The sequence below is a fragment of the Peromyscus leucopus genome, chromosome 8b (genome assembly GCF_004664715.2).
Source record: "Peromyscus leucopus breed LL Stock chromosome 8b, UCI_PerLeu_2.1, whole genome shotgun sequence".
NCBI classification, from domain to species: Eukaryota; Metazoa; Chordata; class Mammalia; order Rodentia; family Cricetidae; genus Peromyscus; species Peromyscus leucopus.
In genome coordinates, this window is record NC_051086.1 from 70635270 (window position 1) to 70655329 (window position 20060).

The 20060-nt window shown below is 39.6% G+C and overlaps 1 protein-coding gene across 7 annotated transcripts in view; it reads left to right on the top strand.

The window, feature by feature from the left end:
* The window catches only part of Trim37 (tripartite motif containing 37), a 137236-nt gene that overhangs the window by 16787 nt on the left and 100389 nt on the right, over nt 1–20060 (top strand). For 5 of the 7 annotated variants that reach the window (XM_037201538.1, XM_037201540.1, XM_028878262.2 and 2 more), the window contains exons 4-8: nt 263–379; nt 2794–2881; nt 5145–5267; nt 8896–9019; nt 15161–15228. In XM_037201538.1, coding sequence (XP_037057433.1) covers nt 263–379; nt 2794–2881; nt 5145–5267; nt 8896–9019; nt 15161–15228 — 520 coding nt within the window. Of the gene's footprint in view, nt 1–262; nt 380–2017; nt 2086–2793; nt 2882–5144; nt 5268–8091; nt 8183–8895; nt 9020–15160; nt 15229–20060 lie in introns of those variants that run through there. The other 2 variants (XM_037201539.1, XM_037201541.1) reach the window with 2 other exon arrangements.

Below are 20060 nucleotides of genomic sequence, written 5' to 3' on the forward strand. Positions count from 1 at the left end.
AAGCATATTTTTCATTGCCTCTTTGCTCTTTTGACAGAATGCCTCACTGCATAGCCCAGGCTAGCCTGGAACTCATTATTTCACCCAAACTGGCCTTTTACTCTTCAGTTCTGTAGCCTTAGTGATAAGATTACAGATGTGCTTTTTCAGACCTGACTTTTATTATTGTTTTAATAGTGTGCTTTCTTTTGAGGAATACTTACTTTAGAAAAATCTTGGATGTCTGTGCTGAAACATATACATGAATGGATTTTCTTTTCAGTGCTCCACTCCAGCTCCGGGAACTAGTGAATTGTCGCTGGGCAGAGGAGGTGACACAGCAGCTTGATACTCTCCAACTGTGCAGTCTCACCAAGCACGAAGAGAACGAGAAGGACAAGTATGTGCTCGGTCCTTTGGTTCAGGAGTTAATAGGTTATGCCATGAGCTGTTTTAATGACACTTTATGTATCCGTATGCATACACTTCTATAATTGGCTTGGTATGTACTTGCTCAAGAATGTCTGTGTATGTATTGGGTCCTGGGGATTGAACCTAGGGCCACATGTATGTGAAAATACTGACTTCAAGGTCTAATGACACTATATTGATAGTGTTCTCTTTTTTCTATAAGTGAGAAAGTTAATATTAGTTAACCTTTTAAATTCTTTCATTTGTGGCTCAATATCTAAAGTTTTTCTTTCTATGTTGTTTATTTAACATCTATTTCATGACCTCTCACCCACAGAGGCACACAAAAGTACTGTGCTAGATTAGCAGATACAAAGGCAAATGAATAGGTTAATTCTGTTTAACTGATTGACAGGAACACAGCAATAATACAATGGTACAGTCTTGTTAGAAAGTACAATGGGAGCAAATTTTGGATAGAAAAGAATGAGTCGTTTTATACTACATGTTTACAAATATTGGTCATATCTATAGGGTTATTAGGAACAGATCAAAAGTGGAAAGTTAGAGATTCCAGGAATGTCAAATTTAAAGTAACTATTTATACACAGCATGTTAAAATACTAAGTTTAACATTATTATTATTATTATTATTATTATTATTATTATTATTACTATTTTATAGAGCTAGGACCATGGGGCTAGAGAAATGGCCCAGTGGTGAAGAGTGCATACTGCTTTTGCAGAGGACCTAAATTGGATTCCTATCACCCACGTCATGTGGCTCATAACTCCCTGTAACTCCAGCTCCAGGGGGATCCAATGCTTCTGTCTTCCATGAGCACCTGCATTTAAATGAATATACCCACAAACAGATACATGTATACGTAATTTAAAGTAATAAAAAATGAGTCATTTTTTAAAAAGAAGAAAAGGTATGACCCACAGAAATGAGAGGTAGCTAAATTGGGTTGTTCTTATTTGTTTGGCTCTCTTTTCTTTCTTTGTTTGTTTGGGTTTTTTTTTTTTTTTTTTTCTTTTCCACTGCAGGCTTTTGCTGTGTATCCCAGAGTGACCTTAAACTAACTTTGTAGTTTCCTTTTGTAATTAGCCTTCCTCTGCTTCAGTCTCCTGGGGAGAGATTACAGGTTTGTGCCACTGTGCTCAGTTGATGCCTCGCTAGTCCTTAATTAAATAAGACTGGGTGTTATTTCTACTACTGTTCTAGCTAAACTGCGCTTTCCCCCCTTCTTTTTGTTTTTTCGAGACAGTTTCTCTATGTAGAGAAACTCAGAACTCAGAGCTCTGCCTGCTCTACACCCAAGTGCTGGGATTAAAGGCATGCGCCACCGTGCCTGGCTTGCTAAACTGGACTCTTAAGGCTGTTACTTTTAGCATTGTGGTGGTCATACCAAAAAGTGATTAAATATAATAACACATTTCATCAGTGACCTCTGTAGAATGATGAGATGTCACTATTTGGAAAAGGTTTTTTTTTTTGGTTGGGCTTTTACATTTTTTATTAGTGTCTCTCATAAAAGGAATAAATGTCCTACAGTTTCCTAATCTGGCAATCTTCTGTTTTGTTGTAATTTTGAGCCTTAGCTTCCCAAATGTATTTCAGATGTGTGCCACCATACCAAGATTTTGGTGTTATGTAATATGCCATGTAAGGGAAGACTCTGTATTGATACGGTAGGTGACTGTGTGGTTTAAACAGTGGGAATGTTTTTCCCTTCTGTAGTTTTAGAGGCAGGAAATCCAAGATCAAGATGTTTGATGAAGGGTTGGTTTCTGGTGAAGCTTCTATCCTTGACTTGTAACTGGCTGCCTTCTTTTTGAGTCCCTTTGGAGGTTATGGCTTCAACATAAGAATTTTGGAGAGAGCACAGTTAAGTCTGTAGCAGAATTGAACTTCATTGTTTTATATGTGAACATCTGTATTAAGAGAAAGTTTTAATTGAATTGTTCATTTATAATGGTGACCTAGTATTGACATTGTGCAGTTGATATCTCTTGTTTATTATTATTGGCCAGTTGCAGGAAAGTACTCGTGCATATACATACATGTGCTCTTGTCCGAAGGTTAGTCTTTGTATTAGGCAGTAATGGGATAGCATTTATTGTATATAGTGATGACAGGAAGTGGGGAATGTAGTTTATTTAGAAAGGAATCTGTCATTTGCTTGTTTAAAGTTTAGATTAATGAAAAAAGTACTTTAACATTTTTGTCCATGTGTAATTATTTAGCCTAATTCTTAGAAGCTGTTGAATACCTTTTACCTTTTTTATGATGCTATAACCATTTCAAATTGAGTGATCTGTTTGCCTTAGCTTACAATTATATTGGAAATTATATTTCAGTTTTAATTTATAACTACCTTTTCTTTTCATATTGTATAGATGTGAAAATCACCATGAGAAACTTAGTGTATTTTGCTGGACTTGTAAGAAGTGTATCTGCCATCAGTGTGCACTTTGGGGAGGAATGGTGAGCAGAACAAACTCAGCATGTTCTCTTTGGTTTAGATACTAGAAGGCATTGATAGCATTAGTTGATTTAGATGGAATAAAGTATCATTTTACTTTGATGAAAAATGTACCTGTTTTAAGCATTTTAGAAGTGTTGCACCTCCTGCTGTTCCAGAAGAGCCTCTTTGGTCAGGAGTGTTGATATAGGATAGATACTGCTTTCATAGCTTAATGTATATAAAATATATATTCACATTTAACTTTTATTTTTCCTCCTTTCTTCTTTTCTCCTTACTTTTTTTGTGGTGTTGGTGATTGAACCCAGGGCCTTATGCTTGCTGGGCCAGTGCCATACCAGTAAGTTACATCCTCAGCCCAGGACCAGTGTCTCTGATTTGAGTACTGGTCAGTTGATCTCCAGACTTTAGACGCTTCTGAAGTAATGAAGTATTATTTAGTTTGTCTTTCTAATCTTGTTCAGAGGCCCTCACTATTCCCAGGGTTGTTGCCTACCCCCACCTTAACCTCCATCCAGACAGAGGTGGGACTACAAGCATGCAATCCCTTGCTTGGCTTAAAAGATGTTTGGTTTTTTTGAGACAGGATCTCACTATGTAGGCCAGGTTGGCCTTAAACTTCAAGTCCTTCTGCTTCAGCTTCCCTAGTGCTGGGGTTATAGGCGTGTAGTGTGTCTGGCTAAAACATTTTTTTTTTTTAAGATTTATTTATTATGTGTTCAGTGTTTCTGTCTGCATGCCAGAAGAGGGCACCGGATCTTATTATAGATGGGTATAAGCTACCATATGTTTGCTGGGAATTGAACTTGGGACCGCTGGAAGAATAGCCAGTGCTCGTAACCTCTGAGCTATCTCTCCAGCCCTAGCTAAAAGGTTTTTAAGCCAACTTACCTTTATCAAGTCTGAAGCATTCATAGTAGCCTCCTAGAAGTTGCTTAACAGCTGTGTTCCATTACTTAATAGCCAATTAAATCATTTATGTTCAGTATAACAACATGAATAGGTTGAGATTAAACACAATAAGAGTTTTTGTTTTTGTCAGTGCTGGAGATTCAGAGCCTCCCATATGCTAGTAAAGGTGTTCTATCAATGGGCTCTAACCCTAGACTAAAATAATAGATTCTTAGTGGGAGAAATAAAAGTTTATCTACATCAGTAATTGCCTAAGTCTCAGGTTAACTATAAGACTGATCATTTTGTGTGGCTATGGGCAGTGTATTGACAGAGAGCATGGCAGGCTGAGCTGTTTGAGTAGTGCTCAGTCCAGAGAGCTTTGTCTGAGTTTGAATTCTAATGTACTGACTGGAAAAAATTTAAGTTTCCACAATTTGATGTTGAAGCAAGTTTTATAAGAAGCTCAAGAGACACTCTCAGAATCAGCATTTAAAAACATCCACATCAGGTGGGGTGGTGGAAAAATATCCACATCAGCCAGTTGTGGTGGCACACACCTTTAATCCCAGCACTCAAGAGGCAGAGGCAGGCGATCTCTGAGTTTGAGGCCAGCCTGGTCTACAGAGTGAGTTCCAGGACAGCCAGGGCTACACAGAGAAACCCTGTCTCAAGAAAAAAAAAAATTCTACATCATATAGTTGGAGAGTTGGTTCAGCAGTTTAGAGCACTTGTTGCTGTTACAGAGGACGTGAATTCAATTCCTAGCCCCACCTGATGACTTATAAGCATCCATAACTCAATCCATATAATCATCTGTAATTCCAGTTCCAGGGTATCCAAAATCTTCTAATCTCTCTGGGGCACCAGGCATACATGTGGTATACATACATACATCCAGGCAAAACATTCATGCATATAAAATAAAATCTAAATTAAAAAAGAAATCCACATTTTTTTTTGTGTGTGTGTGTGTGGAGACCATGGTGGGATGCTTTTGCTAAACAAGATAACTCTGTCAAGGTTTCTCTGTGGGCTGTCCTAGAATTTTCTATGTAGACCAGACCAGCCTTTAACTCAGAGATTAATCTGTCTCTGCCTCCCACGTGGTGGGATTAAAGATATGTTTTACCATGGCTAGCTCCGTTATTTTCTTAATGTCTAGTATTTAGATTCTTGATGGCATTGCTACGTTTTCTAGATAATTTTTTGCAAGCACTGGCTTATTTTAAGAAAATAAAGGTGATATTAAAAGATGAAATTCATTTGAAAATAATTTACCAGTTTATCATTGTCCATAGAATATTAAAGAGGAATGAAAATGTAATTGCAGTGTATGAAACTTCCTCACACTACTCATATTGATTTCTGTAGCATGGTGGACACATGTTTAAACCTTTGGCAGAAATTTATGAACAGCATGTCACTAAAGTGAATGAAGAGGTAGCCAAACTTCGTCGACGTCTTATGGAACTGATCAGCTTAGTTCAAGAAGTGGTAAGATTACTTTTTTTTTTTTTTTTTTTTTTTTTTTTGGTTTTTTCGAGACAGGGTTTCTCTGTGTAGCTTTGCGCCTTTCCTGGAGCTCACTTGGTAGTCCAGGCTGGTCTCGAACTCACAGAGATCCACCTGGCTCTGCCTCCCGAGTGCTGGGATTAAAGGCGTGCGCCACCACGCCCGGCATGATTACTTTTACATGAGATTGATAACCTTTTTTGATTCTGTGGTGTATATTCTTATATAACTTCTATGTTCAAATCAAGATTTTCAAAGTTTAAAGATTTGATGGGGTGATAAACCTCAAGTCTCAGTCAGCTTCAAACAGTAGAGGAATTGCACCCAGAGCTATGGCATATAGGGATCAGTTAAAGCTGTAGAATTGCCCCTTCCTTCCTTCCTTCCTTCCTTCCTTCCTTCCTTCCTTCCTTCCTTCCTTCCTCCCTCCCTCCCTCCCTCCCTCCCTCCCTCCCTCCCTCCCTCCCTCCCTCCCTCCCTTCCTTCCTCCCTTCCTCCCTTCCTCCCTCCCCCCTCTCTTTCTTTCAGAACAAATGTATTTCTTTGTGTGTGTGTGAGTGTGTGATTGTGTGGGCGTACTTTTGCTATGGTACGTATATGGAGGTTGAGGACAACTTTGGGGATTCTGAGGAATGAACTTAGGTCGTCAGTATTGTATAGCAACTCCTTTAAGACACTGAGCCATTTCCCAAGAATTGTTTTTTATAGATAGAGAATCAGTAGTGAATTAAAAAAGTCTACTTGTTACAGAGTAAATTTACATCTAAGTAGTGTTATTATTGACACTGTGTGTTTTTGTTGGGGTAGTGGTGCATGCAAAGCCTGAAGTCATCCTCAGGTGTCATTCCTCAGGAGCCAATCCACCTTGTATTTTGAGATGGGGTCTCTCAGTAGGAATTGGAGGTCAACAATTTGGCTATGCTGGTGGGTCAGCAGACATTAGAGACCCTGTTTCTGCCCTCAACAGCAGTGTGGATGCTGAGGTCAGACTTAGGTTCACATGCTCATGTAAAAGCATCTTACTAACAACTGAGCCACCGCCCCAGCCCCAGTGTTGACTTTTGTAATCATTCAGGTTTTAGATCCTCAGCTTTTGGGAGGGTTTCTGCTACCAGTGAAGGAACTCTCTTTTTTCTTTCAGATTTATTTTTTGTTTCATGTGTATGAATGTTTTGCTTTCTTGTATATGTGTGAACTATGTGCATGCCTGGTGTCCTTGGGTTCAGAAGTAGGCTTCAGATTTCTTGGAACTAGGTGGTTGTGAGCCACCATGTGGGTGCTGGGAACCAGAACTGGATCCTTTGCAATTGCAGTAACTGCTCTTAACCACTGAGCCATCTCTCTAGCTCCTGAATGAACTCTTTTGTGTGTTGAATTAGGCTCCACAGAGTTGAAAGAGTTATTATTTAATACTATGAAGATGTAATATGTAGGGTTGGGAAAATGGCTTTGGAGATGCACTATGTTGGGATGGGGAGATGGCTCAGGTTGCTTGATGCTCTTTCAGGGGACTGGAGTTCAGTTCATAACTGCCTGTAACTCCAGCTTCTGGCCTCTACTGGCACTCTCAGCATGTGGCATATACCCAGATAGACACAAACTCATATATAAATAAAAACTGAAAAAATGTTATCTGGGTCAGTTTTAGTAAGTTATTTGTTATTTATAATTTTTCTTTGGAAAAATGTGATAAATTTCAAACAAGTACCAAATATCCTTTTGGAATATATTCTGTTTAAAGTTGCCAGAATGGGTTTCTTTGTATATCATTACTAACCAACCAGCAAGTATTCTTTATCCTTTGGGAATCAAGAATGAAATCATTATTTGTAGCATGTTTTCAATATAAAATAGCATTACTGAATTGCATGCATGCTACAAAGTCCTTTTGAAAAACAAGCTAGCTGAATTGATTTTTTGTTTGTTTGGGTTTTTTTTGTTGTTGTTTTTGGTTTTTGTTTTTTTTTTCTCTGTGTAGTTTTGGTGCCTGTCCTGGAGCTTGCTCTGTAGACTAGGCTGGCCTTGAACTCACAGAGATCCGCCTGGCTCTGCCTCCCTAGTGCTGGGATTAAAGGTGAGTGCTACCATTGCCCAGCACTCGCTGAATTGATTTTTATAGCCTTGTCTGTCATTAATTTCTCTTGGCAGCATTAGGAGGCTATTCTAGGTTGAGAGTTGTACTTATATATAATAATAGCATGTATAGACATGATATTTTTTATTTTTTTTTTGTGGTACACTGACTTGAAATCTATTGCATACATTTTGCAATCTTAGAAAAACAACTATCTTTTTGTACATATTCTGAAAACAATCTTTATGAACTAGAGAAAACATTGGATTTAAAGCATCTTTTGTTGGGCATGAAGACATGTACCTGTAATCCCAGCACTGAAGAGGGTAGATGGAGGCCAAAGAACCAGTTCAGGGTCTTCAACTATATGTCAAGTTCTAGTCTAGCCTGGAATGCATGAGACTCTTAAAAAACCCAAACAAAACCAAATCTTTTCTGTTATAGGATATGTACTGGTCAGTTTTGTTTAAATGTGTGTGTTAGTGTATGTGAGTATGTAGTCATGTATCCTGACATTCTTGTGGAGGTCAAAGGACAACTTGCAGATACCAGCTCTCTCCCCTGTATGGCTCATGGGGATTTAACTCAGGTTGTTAGGCTTGGTGGGCAGTGCCTTTTCCTGCCAAGCCATCTCTTAGACCCTTTGTTTTTATAAAGTAGTTTCTTATCTGAATGTGATTGGGACTAGTTTTGTTACCTAAATTTTGTTTGTCTGTTTTGAGACAGGGTTTCATGCAGCCCAAGATGGTCTCAGATCTGTAGTTGAAGCTAGCCTTGAACTCCTGGTCTTTCTGCCTCGACCTCTCGTGTACCGAGATAATAGGTATGTGCCAGCACACCCAGGCAGTTGTGGTTATTTGGGAGCCACTGCTGGGACACACACAGGAAAACTGCACCTACAGTAAAGACCTCTTTATTACTATATTTGTTAAATTATAAGAAACTTAATTATACTCTTTATTTTGAGAGCTTTATTACATTTATTTGTGTGTTTGTTTGCACATATAGGTAGGTGTGTGAGTGCATGCAAGTGAAGGCCAGAGGACAACTTGCAGGAGTTGGTTCTCTCCTACCATACGGGTCTTTGAGTTTGAACTTGGGTCATCAGGCTTTGTGGTAGGCACCTTTCCCTACTGAGCCACTTCACCAGGCCCTAATTGTTTGTTTTTAATAATCTTTAAAATGGATTTAGTTGAATTGACAACTTCTTTTTTTAACATTGACTGTGTATGTATGTGTGTATGTACACCTTTATATGGCCTAGGTTTGGAAGTCAGAGGACAACTTGAAGGAATTGGGTCTTTCTCCACCACGTAGATGCCAGGGATTGAGCTCAGGTTGTCAGACTGGGTGGCAGACATCTTTATCTCCCAAGTCAACTTGCTGACCCCAAACTTACAGGATTTTTTTTTTTTAAAAGCAGTTTTACCTATACAGTACAAACAATTAAAATTTTGGTTATGAATTTTAAAGAGGTAATTAACTGATCTTAAGAGTAATCACAGTGATTGCATTATGTTCTTGTTTATCTTCTAGGAAAGAAATGTAGAAGCTGTAAGAAATGCAAAGGATGAGCGTGTTCGGGAAATTCGGAATGCGGTGGAGATGATGATCGCACGACTAGACACACAGCTGAAAAACAAGCTCATAACACTCATGGGTGAGTGTGTTCAGTCTGCTGGAGGACATGGTACCCGACCTTGTTCGTGTGTCCGTCTTTGAGGAGTCAATTGATGAGTTGTTATGACTAGGTAGGAATCTTAGGATTTTAGGCAACTCCATGTTATATAATCTGGACTACAAGTCTGACTTCTGTTGAGAAATGATCAAAGAGAAAACTTTTTCACACCTTTTATATGAAAATCCTAAATAGTCTGTGAACTCATTAGTAGGTAGTTTTTTTTTTTTTGACTCCCACAACTAAGAGAACAATTTGCTATCACTGTCCCTTTTCCTTTCATTCTGTCTTCATTGGAAGTGAAATACTAGGCCGGGCTTGGTGGCACACACCTTTAATCCCAGCGCTTGGGAGGTAGAAGCAGGTGAATCTCTGAGTTGGAGGCCAGCCTGGGCTACAGAACAAGTTCTAGGACAGCCAGGGATACACAGAGAAACCCTGTCTCAAAAAAAACAAAACAAAAAAAGTAAAACACTGATGTTTGTGAATATGAGCCATTGTCTCAGCTTTTTCTGAGAGTTTTAAATTCTAGGTGTTTGATTTTAGATTTAAAGTCTTACCTTAAATCTAAATTATATTTAATCACATTGCTTATTCTTTGGGTTTCTTAAAGGTTTCCTCATTCTTCTTCGTTGGTTTTTTTTTTTTTGTTTGTTTTTGTTTTTTGTTTTTTTTTTTTTTGTTCATTTTTTGAAAGGATTTCTTTATTATATATAGTGTTCTGTCTGCATGTTTGCCTGCAGGCCAGGAGAGAGCACCAGATCTCATTACAGATGGTTGTGAGCCACCATGTGGTTGCTGGGAATTGAACTCAGAACCTCTGGAAGGGCAGCCAGTCCTCTTAACTTCTGAATCATCTCTCCAGCGCCTCATTGATTTTTTTAAAGATAGGGTCTCACTGTGTAGCCTCAACCAATCTGGCCTAGAACTGGCTTAAGCTATAATCTTAATTTATGCAGTGTTTTACTAATACAAAACTTGCTTTATAATTTTCATTATAGCCCAATATATATAAAATCTTTAATAAAGTATGAACAATATTTTGTACTTTGTGTTCTTTCTAAGATTTTGACTATATCTTTCAGTTTGGGTATTCATATATTAGTTCATGGATGTTTTCATACTATTAATCTATACAATCTGACTTCAGGGTTTCTTTTTAAATTTTTTTTTTATTTTTAATGTGATAGTTTTAACATACACTCTTTAGGCTGGGCATGGTGGCTCACACCTTTAATCCCAGTGCTGGGTAAGCAAAGGCAGGCGGATTTCTGAGTTTGAGGCAACCCTGGTCTACAAAGTGAGTTCTAGGACAGCCAGCGCTGTTACACAGAGAAACCCTGTCTCAAATATATGTGTGTGTGTATGATTAAACGATACTCTTCATTCACTCAGTGGAGCAATTAGAAGAAATCTGCAGCCATTGCTTTTCAGTATCACTTAGATAAATGTTCATGCAAGAGAAAATCAGATTTTCTTAGGTCCCCAGCTGCAGTCAGTCATGTGTATGAATGGTCCTACTTTTTTTAGGCTTCTAGATATATTTGGAGATGGGAGAGGTGACGCATGCCTGTAATCATCATCATCTTCTTCTTTTTTTTTTTTTTTTTTGGTTCTTCAAGACAGGGTTTCTCTGTGTAGCTTTGCGCCTTTCCTGGAACTCATTTGGTAGCCCAGGCTGGCCTCGAACTCACAGAGATCTGCCTGGCTCTGCCTCTCGAGTGCTGGGATTAAAGGCGTGTGCCACCACCGCCTAGCAATAATTGTTTTTTTTTTTTTTTTTTTTTTTCTATTTTTATTTTTCTTATTTATTTATAGGCATACAGTGTTCTGCTTGCATGTGTCCCTTAGGCCAGAAGAAGGCATCATTTCAGGTGGTTGTGAACCATCATGTGGTTGCTGGGAATTGAACTCAGGACCTCTGGAAGAGCAGTCAGTGCTCTTAACCCCTGAGCCATCTCTCCAGTCCCCTGTAATCTTAAAGTTGGGAATTGGAAGCAGGAAGATCAGGAGTTTGAGGTCATGTGCTTTCCCTACATAGTGAGTTCAAGGCTCGACTAGGGTATATAAAACCCTGCCTTAAAAACAAAAAACATTCTTTTGAGACTCCTTTACCGTTAATAGACTACACAGAGGGCTGGAGTTTAAACTGGAGATTTTATTTTATATTTTGTTAGTTTGTCTTGGGGTTTTGATACAGGGTCTCACTGAGTGGTCCAGGCTGGCCTCATATTCACTGTGTAGCTCAGGTTAGCCTCAACTTTGGTGATCCTTTGCCTTAGCTTCCAAGTGTGATCACTGGTGTGGGTTACCACACTCAGTAAGACTTGAAAATGAGTCTTAGATATGTTGACACACACCTACAGTCCTAGCTCTCAAGTGACTAAGGCAGGAGGTTCATGAGGATCCCTCTGGGCTACACCATGAAAAGCCTTCTCATAAAGTCAGATCAGCTGGGAGGATGGCTCTGCATAAAGTGCTTGCTAAGTGAGACTGCTGACCTGAGTTCAAGCCCATGAATCCATATAGAAGTAGACGGGGAGAATCAACTCTGCATCCATAGTTGTCCTCTGAACAAACACCCACATTCACACTCACATCACACACACACACACACACACACACACACACACACACACACACACACATACACTAAAAAAAGATTCCTGCCAGGCAGTGATAGCACATGCCTTTGATTCCAGCACTCGGGAGGCAGAGCCAGGCAGATCTCTGAGTTCCAGGATAGCTGGGACTACACACCGAAAAACCCATGTTGTCACCCCACATCCCCCAAAAAAGAAAAGACTCCTGTTGGTGTCTGACAAGATGGCTCAGCCAGGAAAGGCTCCGACTGCCAAGCCTGATCCTCTCAGTTCAGTTTGCACGGCCCGCTTGGTGGAAGGAGAGAACTGATTCCACAGTTGCCCTGTGACTGCCTGAATGGCCCCACGATAAAAGAAAGTTAGAGTTTACCCCTCAGTTTTTTCTTGGAGACAACGTCTCTTACTGTGTCCTAGCTTATTTGGAACTCACTGTGTAGGTCAGGCTGGCTTCACACTCAGAGATCCACTTCCTTCTGTCTCCTGAGTGCTGGCATTAAACGCGCTACTACTCCTATTTGCTTAAAATAATGATATTAAAGCGATTAAGCTACTTATTTTTCACTTTTAATGTGATTTAGAATAATAACCAAATGTATTCTTGCATGTAGCCTTGCTTTTTGTTTGTAAGTTTGCTTAACTTCTTTAATTAACTAAAAATCAATTATGTTAGCACTATAGATTTTTAAAATTTAAGTAATGTATGTGTGTATTTGTGGTTATGCTTGTGTGTGTAAATACAAAAATGCGTGTGTGCATATGTAGTTGAAGGTTAAAGTTGGACGTCTTCCTCTGTCCCTTTTTTATTATTATTATTAACTTTTAAAAGAAGATTTATTTTACTTTTAATAATGTGTGTATATGTGTACATGCTAGTGCAGGAAAGAATCCAGAAGAGGGCATTAGATCCCCCACCTCCCAACCCCCAGAGTTGGAGTTGGTAGTTGTGAGCTGCCCTGACAAAGGGTGGTAGGAACCATACTTTGGTCTTCTCCAAGAGCTGTACATGCTCTTAACCACTGACTCACTCTCTCCAGCTCCTCCACCTTATATTTTTGAGGCAATATCTCTCACTGAGCTTGGGATGCTCTTTTCTGGGTGTCCTGACTGATCCCTGAGTTCCCAGGATCTCCTTGTTCCCTTCCCCCTTCCCCAGCCCTGGGTACAGACATACACTGCTGCCCTTGCCGGGTCTAATGCCTGTGCAGTAGAATTTTATCCTTTTAGCCAGGGTTTCTCTGTGTAGCCTTAGCTGTCCTGAAACTAGCTCTGTAGACCAGGCAAGCCTCGAATTCAGAGATCATCCTGCTTCTGCCTCCTGAGTGCTGGGATTAAAGGCTTGTGTCACCACTACCCAGCTTGAATTACTTTCTTTTGGCTGGGGTGGTTTGGGGTTTCAAGACAAGGTTTCTTTGTGTTGTTTTTTGTGCCTGTCCTGGATCTCGCTCTGTAGACCAGGCTGGCCTCGAACTCATAGAGATCCACCTGGCTCTGCCTCCTGAGTGCTGGGATTAAAGGCGTGCCCAACAAAGCCCGGCTTAAATGACTTTCTTATCATGAAAAGTTACTGTATTTTGTAGTTTTTTTTCTCTAGGCTTGTGGAATGACTTTGCCTTTTTTTTTCTTTCTTTCTTTCTTTTTTTTTTTTTTTTTTTTCCTGAGACAGGGTTTCTTTGTGTAGCCCTGGCTGTCTTGGGACTTGCTCTGTAGACCAGGCTGACCTCATTCACAGATATCCATCTCCTACTCCTGAGTGCTGGGGTCAAAGGTGTGCTCCACCACTGCCTGGCTACCTTAATTCTTTTTTTTTTTCCCTTAAGAAATGTTTTTCATTCATTTTACACACTAATCAAAGATCCCTTCTCTTCCCTCCTCCTGCCCCCACAGCCTCCCCCTCCCAACCCACCCCCCACTCCCCCCCACAAGAAGGCAGTGTGAGGCACATCCAGTAGAGGCAAGTCCAAGCCCTTCCCCGGGCTTCAAGGCTACAGGAGCTGTCCCATCATAGGTAGTGGGCTCTGCTCATGTACCAGTGATGGATTCTGATCCTACCACCAGGGGGCCCCCCAGCAGATCACGCAACACAACTGTCACCTTAATTCTTAATAGACAGACTTTTTATTGTAATTTAATGTAAACATTTTGCTAATTTATTAACTACATCCCTCTTTTAAGCCAAAGTTAAATTTTGGGGAGAAATTTCAGAGTAACTGAATGAAGTTGTTACTGTGTCTGCCAAAAGGAACATCAAGTCTAGAAAAAAAAATGTTCCATTTAAAGCACATTTTCGTTGTTATGTTTATTTTAATTTGTTTTGGGATACCATAGATTCAACCCAAGACTATCACTGTACATTTCTTTTTTCTTTCTTTCTTTCTTTTCTTTTTTTTTTTTTTGGATTTTCGAGACAGGGTTTCTCTGTGTAGCTTTGCGCCTTTCCTGGAACTCGCTTTGGAGACTAGGCTGGCCTCGAACTCACAGAGATCCACCTGGCTCTGCCTCTCGAGTGCTGGGATCAAAGGCGTGCACCACCACCGCCCAGCCATTTCTTTTTTCTTATTTACTAAATTTAGATAGTGTCTCAAATAACTCAGGCTGGCCTCAAATTGGCTATATAGCCAAGTGTGACCTTTCATTCTTTTTGTTTGTTTTATTTGAGACAGGGTTTCTTAGTGTATCCTTGGCTGTCCTGGAACTCACTCTGTAGATCAGGCTGGCCTCAAACTCACAGAGATCCACCTGCGTCTGCCTCCTGAGTTCTGGGATCAAAGGTGTGCGGTACCTGCTGATGACCTTGAATTTTTGATCCTTTTGTCTCTACCTTCTGAGTGCTTCTGAAATTAGACATACCAGTTTATACCCAGCTGAGCATTAACTTAGAGCTTTGTGCATGCCAGACAAGCATTCTACCAAACTCTAGCCCCAGCCCTGTAAACTTTTTAGATAAATTTTATAGTCCTAAATTGAATTTTGTCTAAAAATAGGGTTACATCCAATGTTTTTTTTTCTAAGCTGCCTTTTAAAAATAGTACATTCTGCTGGGCAGTGATGGTGCACACCTTTAAACCCAGCACTTTCGAGGTAGAAGCAGGTGGATCTCTGTGAGTTCAAGGCCAGCCTGGTCTACATAGTGAGTTCTAGGACAGGCTCCAAAGCTACACAGAGAAACCCTGTCTCCGAAAGTAAAACAAAATCATAATCAGCTTCTTTTTTTGTTTTTAGAGACAGGGTTTCTCTGTGTAGCTTTGCACCTTTTTCTGGAACTCACTTGGTAGCCCAGGCTGGCCTCGAACTCACAGAGATCTGCCTGGCTCTACCTCCCGAGTACTGGGATTAAAGGCGTGTGCCACCACTGCCTGGCCATATTTAGCTTCTTAAAGCTTTAGGAAAGTCATTAGGGGTAACTAATGAAGTTTTCCTCAGTTGCAGTGGATCTCTTTTTACTGAGTATGTTCATAGGAAGTTATCTCATTCTTAAGTCTATAGTGAACCTGAATGTTTTTGTTTTGCTCCTTTCAACCAGGTCAGAAGACATCTCTTACTCAAGAAACAGAGCTGTTGGAATCTTTACTTCAGGAGGTAGAGCATCAGGTGATGAAATACATTTGTTTATGTGCTGCTGAGTGAGCATTAAATATTAACTAGAATGAAATAGTCTTTGCTGGGCATGGGATGCACAGCTGTAATCTTTTGGAGGCTGAGGCAAAAGGACATGAGTTTGAGGCCAGCCTATGCTATATAGAGCTTTTGAGGCCCTCCTAGAGCACATAGTACCTAGACTTCATCTCAAAAAATAACGTATTCATCTTTTCTTCATCCCTATTTGTCTGTCTGTGTGTCTATTTATTATTCCATTTATCTTCATTCATTCTTTTATTGCCTTCATTCTTTCATTTATTGAGTGATTGAGGTAGGGTCTCGTACTGTGGCTTACGATGGCCTCAGACTTTTGGCAATCCTGCCTTTGTTTCCAGTAGACTTTGGTCACAAGGTGTGGTGATTTGAATGAGATTACCCATATTCTTAGCCATTTGAATTAGTCCACACCTGTGGTGCTCTTTGGGAAGGCTTAGAAGGTGTGGCCTTACTGGAGTAAGTGTGTAATTTGTGGTAAGCTTTGAGGTTTAAAAATCTCCTGCTTCAAATGTTTTTCCCCTAGCCTTCTGCTGGGGGAATTGAAGAGGAGGGGATAGAAGCTATGACAGCAAAAGATCTGCGTGCTGTAGTGGAGTTTTTTTTTAATAGTTCAAATCTTTTTCCTTTTTTAAAATTAATTAATTAATTTTTCTATTATCAGCTTGATACAGTATAAATTCTTTTTTTTTTTTTTTTTTTTTTGAGACAGGGTTTCTCTGTGTAGCTTTGCGCCTTTTCCTGGAACTCACTTGGTAGTATAGGCTGGCCTCGAACTCAAAGAGATCCACCTGCCTCTGCCTCCCAAGAGTGCTGGGATTAAAGGTGTGCGCCACCACCGCCTGGCATAAATTCTTATCGTAATAGTGAAATGTTTCATTGAGGCTTGCTCAGTAATTGAGTAAGACCAAAACTTATTATAAGCCACAGTCGTCCTAGGGTCCCCCATGCTATATATATAGTCTCCATGGTTCTATGGGTTGTGGTCTGATTGTTCTTTACTTTATATCTAGAATACACTTATGAGTGAGTACATACCATGTTTGTCCTTCTGGGTTTGGGTTACCTCACTTAGGATGACTTTTTCTAGTTCTATCCATCTGCCTGCAAATTTCATGCTGTCATTGTTTTTTTCTGCTGAGTAGTACTCCATTGTGTATATGTACCACATTTTCTTAATCCATTCTTCAGTTGACGGGCATCTAAGTTGTTTCCAGGTTTTGGCTATTACAAATAGTGCTGCTGTGAACATAGTTGAGCAAGTATCTTTGTGGTATGAATCAGCATTCCTTGGTATGAATCAGCATTCCTTGGGTATGGAGAGTGGTATGGCTGGGTCTTGAGGTAGTTCAATTCCTAATTTTCTGAGAAACCGCCATACTGATTTCCACAATGGTTGTACAAGCTTGCAATCCCACCAACAGTGGAGGAGTGTTCCCTTGGCTCCACATCCTCTCCAACATTGACTGTCATTAGTGTTTTTGATCATAGCCATTCTGACAGGTGTAAGGTGGTATCTCAGATTCATTTTGATTTGCATTTCTCTGATGATTATTAAGGATGTTGAGCATTTCTATAAATGTCTTTCAGCCATTTGTGATTCTTGTTTTGTGAATTCTCTATTTAGCTCTTTAGCCCATTTTTTTTCTTTGTTTACTTCAATGGGTTTTTTTTTTTTAAATGACACTCATCACTCATGATATTCATTACTTACACTCATGATATTAATCACATTTGTGGTATTCATAGATTACATTCCCAGTATTCATTCAATAAATATATATGTGTGTGTGTATATATATATATATATATATATATATATATATATATATATATATATTTTTAATGTTGAATGTCATTTCTTGAAGGGGGTAGGAGGTTAAATACAGGCTTACGGCACAATGGGAGGATCCCGGAGGGCAGAAGTTCACTACTGATGTTTTACAATCTTGCATCTAAGCTGTTAACGCCCATTATTCAGGATACACAGACAAATAACTTCCCTTAAGCATTCAGGAGGGTGGAATCTGGCAGGGAATTAGCACTGGGAGAATATCAAGGTCAAAGTCTGCAAGCAAGGCAACAGTTACCCAAAACGGGGGCCAGGGGCTTGCAGGTCCCCCTTTTATTAAAAAATGAGCTTCTGACTTGGGTTGCGTGGGATGTCAGCAGGTCACCTTACCTGTCATGGAGACGCCTCCCCAGGCCACACAGGTGCTCTGTCTTAGGTTGGTGAGTGCCCCCCAGGCATTACCCGTCTCTGAATATTCATTATCATACTGGCTCAATCGTGTGTGAGCTGCATGGTTAATTGCTCCCAAAGATCTCATAGTGGCACTGAGCTTGCAGTCTGTGTGTTCGATACCGAAAAGACCAACAGAGGTCCTATCTCACCCATAGCCAGTAAGCTAAAGGCAACTGAGCCATTCCCTTCCTTAACGAGCCATACTGTATGTTGGAGTCCTTGTAAGATAGTATCCCAAAAGCAACTGGAACTTGAGTTTATAAGTTTATAATTTTCAAAGCCAATCGAGATGTATATAACTACTGAATTAAATTTATCATGCCCAATAGAATGAAAGATTAACTAACTGTGGTAGCTACTTTTGTTGCCAGGGTCTCCACTGTGCTAGCTATAGTAAGCAATTATGAAATGGTAATCCCAGAAACAGTAGCAGCGGTGTGCGCCATTGTTATGACAGCAACAGCGGCAGCAGCAATGTCAGATTCTCTTCTGGATAGTGTGGACATCCACTGGCATGGATACAACTCCAGGAACACGAACCGCCAAGGCCCATTTTTCTTGATCTCAGCATGACTTTAGCTGGCAGCTCTTCTGGAGAATCCAATCTCATGGCTACAGTTCCTAGGCTTACATTAATGCTAGCCAAAGCTGGCCATATTGGGTTCTCAATCTCCATTGGCATCAGAAGGGTAGATATTTTCATGGAGACCCATTAGGTCTCTGTCATGTTGGGCTTCAGCAGCAGCCACAGGGCACGTTCAGTGCTCAGGAATCCAAAGAGGAACCTCATTGTCCTGAGGAAAGACATAAACCAAACTCCGGGGCCACACCAACAGAAGATCGGGTCTCCTCCATGTGCTAGTAGAAAGATCCTTCCATCGCTCCGGAGGGAGATTTGCACCAGGAGCCCTCCAGTGCTTATCTACATTGGATCCTCCAGCAGAATCCACTGATAAAAAAAATTTTAATTATATAAAACAAGGGAAAGAATAGAATGTGGAGAGGAATGATGAGTCCCTAGTTCTCCCTTTTTTTAACTTTAGTAAAATGTTTGTTTAATATTTCAAATTTTTTCTTTTCTTTTTCTTTTTTAAAATTAATTTTTCTATTATCAGCTTGATAGAGTATGTATTCTTATCTTAATAGTGAGATGTTTCATTGAGGTTTGCTCAGTAATTGAGTAAAACCGAAATTTATTATAAGCCACAGTCGTCCTAGGGACCTCCATGCTATACATATATATATATAGCCTCCATAGTTCTATGGGTTGTAGTCTGATTGTTCTTTATTTTATTTCTAGGATCTACTTATGAGTGAGTACATACCATGACTGTCTTTCTGGGTTTGGGTTACCTCACTCAGGATGATTTTATTCTAGTTCCATCCATTTGCCTGCAAATTTCATGCTTTCATTGTTTTTCTCTGCTGAGTAATACTCCATTGTGTATATGTACCACATTTTTTTATCCATTCTTCAGTTGACGGGCATCTAGGTTGTTTCCAGGTTCTGTTTAGCCCATTTTTAATTGGATTGTTCAGTATTTTGATGTCTAGTTTCTTGAGTTCTTTATATACTGTGGAGATCAATCTTCTGTCAGATGTGGGTCAATCTTCTGTCAGATGTGGCGGTGGAGATTTTTATAGAGTAGGTATTAGCTGATTCTTAAGATTTCTAAGTGAGGTTTATGATGATGTGTCAAAATAGGATTACTTTTTTTTTTAGACTTGGAACTTACTATGTAGACCAAGCTGGCCTTAAACTCTAAGAGATTTGCCTGCCTCTGCCTCCTGAGTGCTGTGAATTAAAAGTATGTACCATTATGCCTGGCTGGAATTACTTTTTGTTGGGAATAGCCCATAGACATTTGTAAATTTATAAAAGGTAAAATTTCTCCATATGATTTACGTGGTAGCTTTAAGATAGATGATTATTGCCATTTACCTAAATATATTGATTTTTCCCTTAAAATTTAGCATTAAGGAAATACTTTTATTGCCATTTACCTAAATATATTGATTTTTCCCTTAAAATTTAGTATTAAGGAAATACCTGTTGTGTTTTAGATAATAGGTGTTATTTTAGATTTAAAAAATATTTTAAATTATATGTATGTGTGTGGGTATGTGCCTGTGAGTGCAGGTGCCTGTGGAGCCCAGAAGAGGGCACCAGATTCCCTGCTGTACTTATAGGTGGTTGTGAGCTACCCATTGTGGGTGCTAAGAACTTTACTTTGAACTTCTGCAAGAACAGTACATAGTTTTTAGCTGCTTAGCTGACTCTCCAGCCCTATTTTAGATGTTTGGGATATAACAGTAAACAAAATCGAAAAATTCTTTCCTTATCAAATTTATTGGGGGCAGTTAATAAACATAATTGAATAAATAAAACATGTCATCTCATAAAAATCTGATACATTCACTTGTCTTGAATTTATTTTTTGGAATGCTTATGTTTTAAAGGTTGTGTGTGATGTATGTTTGAATGTTGGCATAAACTTTCCAGTATACACAGAAATGCAGGTCAGCGTACAACCAGCTTTTGGGA